Source organism: Arachis ipaensis, chromosome B07 (genome assembly GCF_000816755.2).
Source record: "Arachis ipaensis cultivar K30076 chromosome B07, Araip1.1, whole genome shotgun sequence".
Taxonomy (NCBI): Eukaryota; Viridiplantae; Streptophyta; class Magnoliopsida; order Fabales; family Fabaceae; genus Arachis; species Arachis ipaensis.
In genome coordinates this window covers 96,264,497-96,265,018 of record NC_029791.2, presented here as the reverse complement: position 1 = coordinate 96,265,018, position 522 = coordinate 96,264,497, and the positions used below count along the sequence as shown (strand labels likewise).

The 522-nt window shown below is 34.3% G+C and overlaps 1 protein-coding gene across 1 annotated transcript in view; it reads right to left on the bottom strand.

Annotated features, from left to right (window-relative positions):
• LOC107609607 overlaps window positions 1-522 on the bottom strand; it is a gene marked incomplete at its 5' end in the record, with an annotated part of 2,402 nt that extends 1,880 nt beyond the window's left edge. The window contains 1 exon segment of the mRNA XM_016311617.2: window positions 489-522. Coding sequence (XP_016167103.1) covers window positions 489-522 — 34 coding nt within the window.

Sequence of the window (522 nt, the reverse complement as noted above, 5' to 3'; positions counted from 1 at the left end):
ACATACGAAGAAGAAGAAGATCTTGATGAATGGCAAAGAAAGGCTCATAAACACAAGAAAGCAACATGAATCGGTGGTCTTGAAACTCGTTACATTTATATCAATGTGACATACTGAAATCCAACTAATTATTACTACACACCAAGAAAACCTATAACTGTGGTATGAACACAACACTGCACAACACAAGAAAGCCTCTCGATTATGCAATTTTTGAAGCTAAACACGGAATCAATAATAGTAAAAGAATAACTTGAATTTTATCAAGATCAAGCATATATTTGGTAATTCTACTGAGATCACTGTTCATATAAGACTCAGACACATCCATGGTTGACTAAATCAGAGGAATGCACCTCAATTTTGATACTTGCATCTTCTAAAACGAATCCGGAGAAAATAAAAAGGAAAATCTTGCAAAATGAATTAAGGATATAATAAGAGATGAGTAGAAAGCAGGAATCTTGAAAAGGAAAAAGAAGGGTTACCGGAGTGAGTTAGGATGAAAGAAGTGGAAACTGC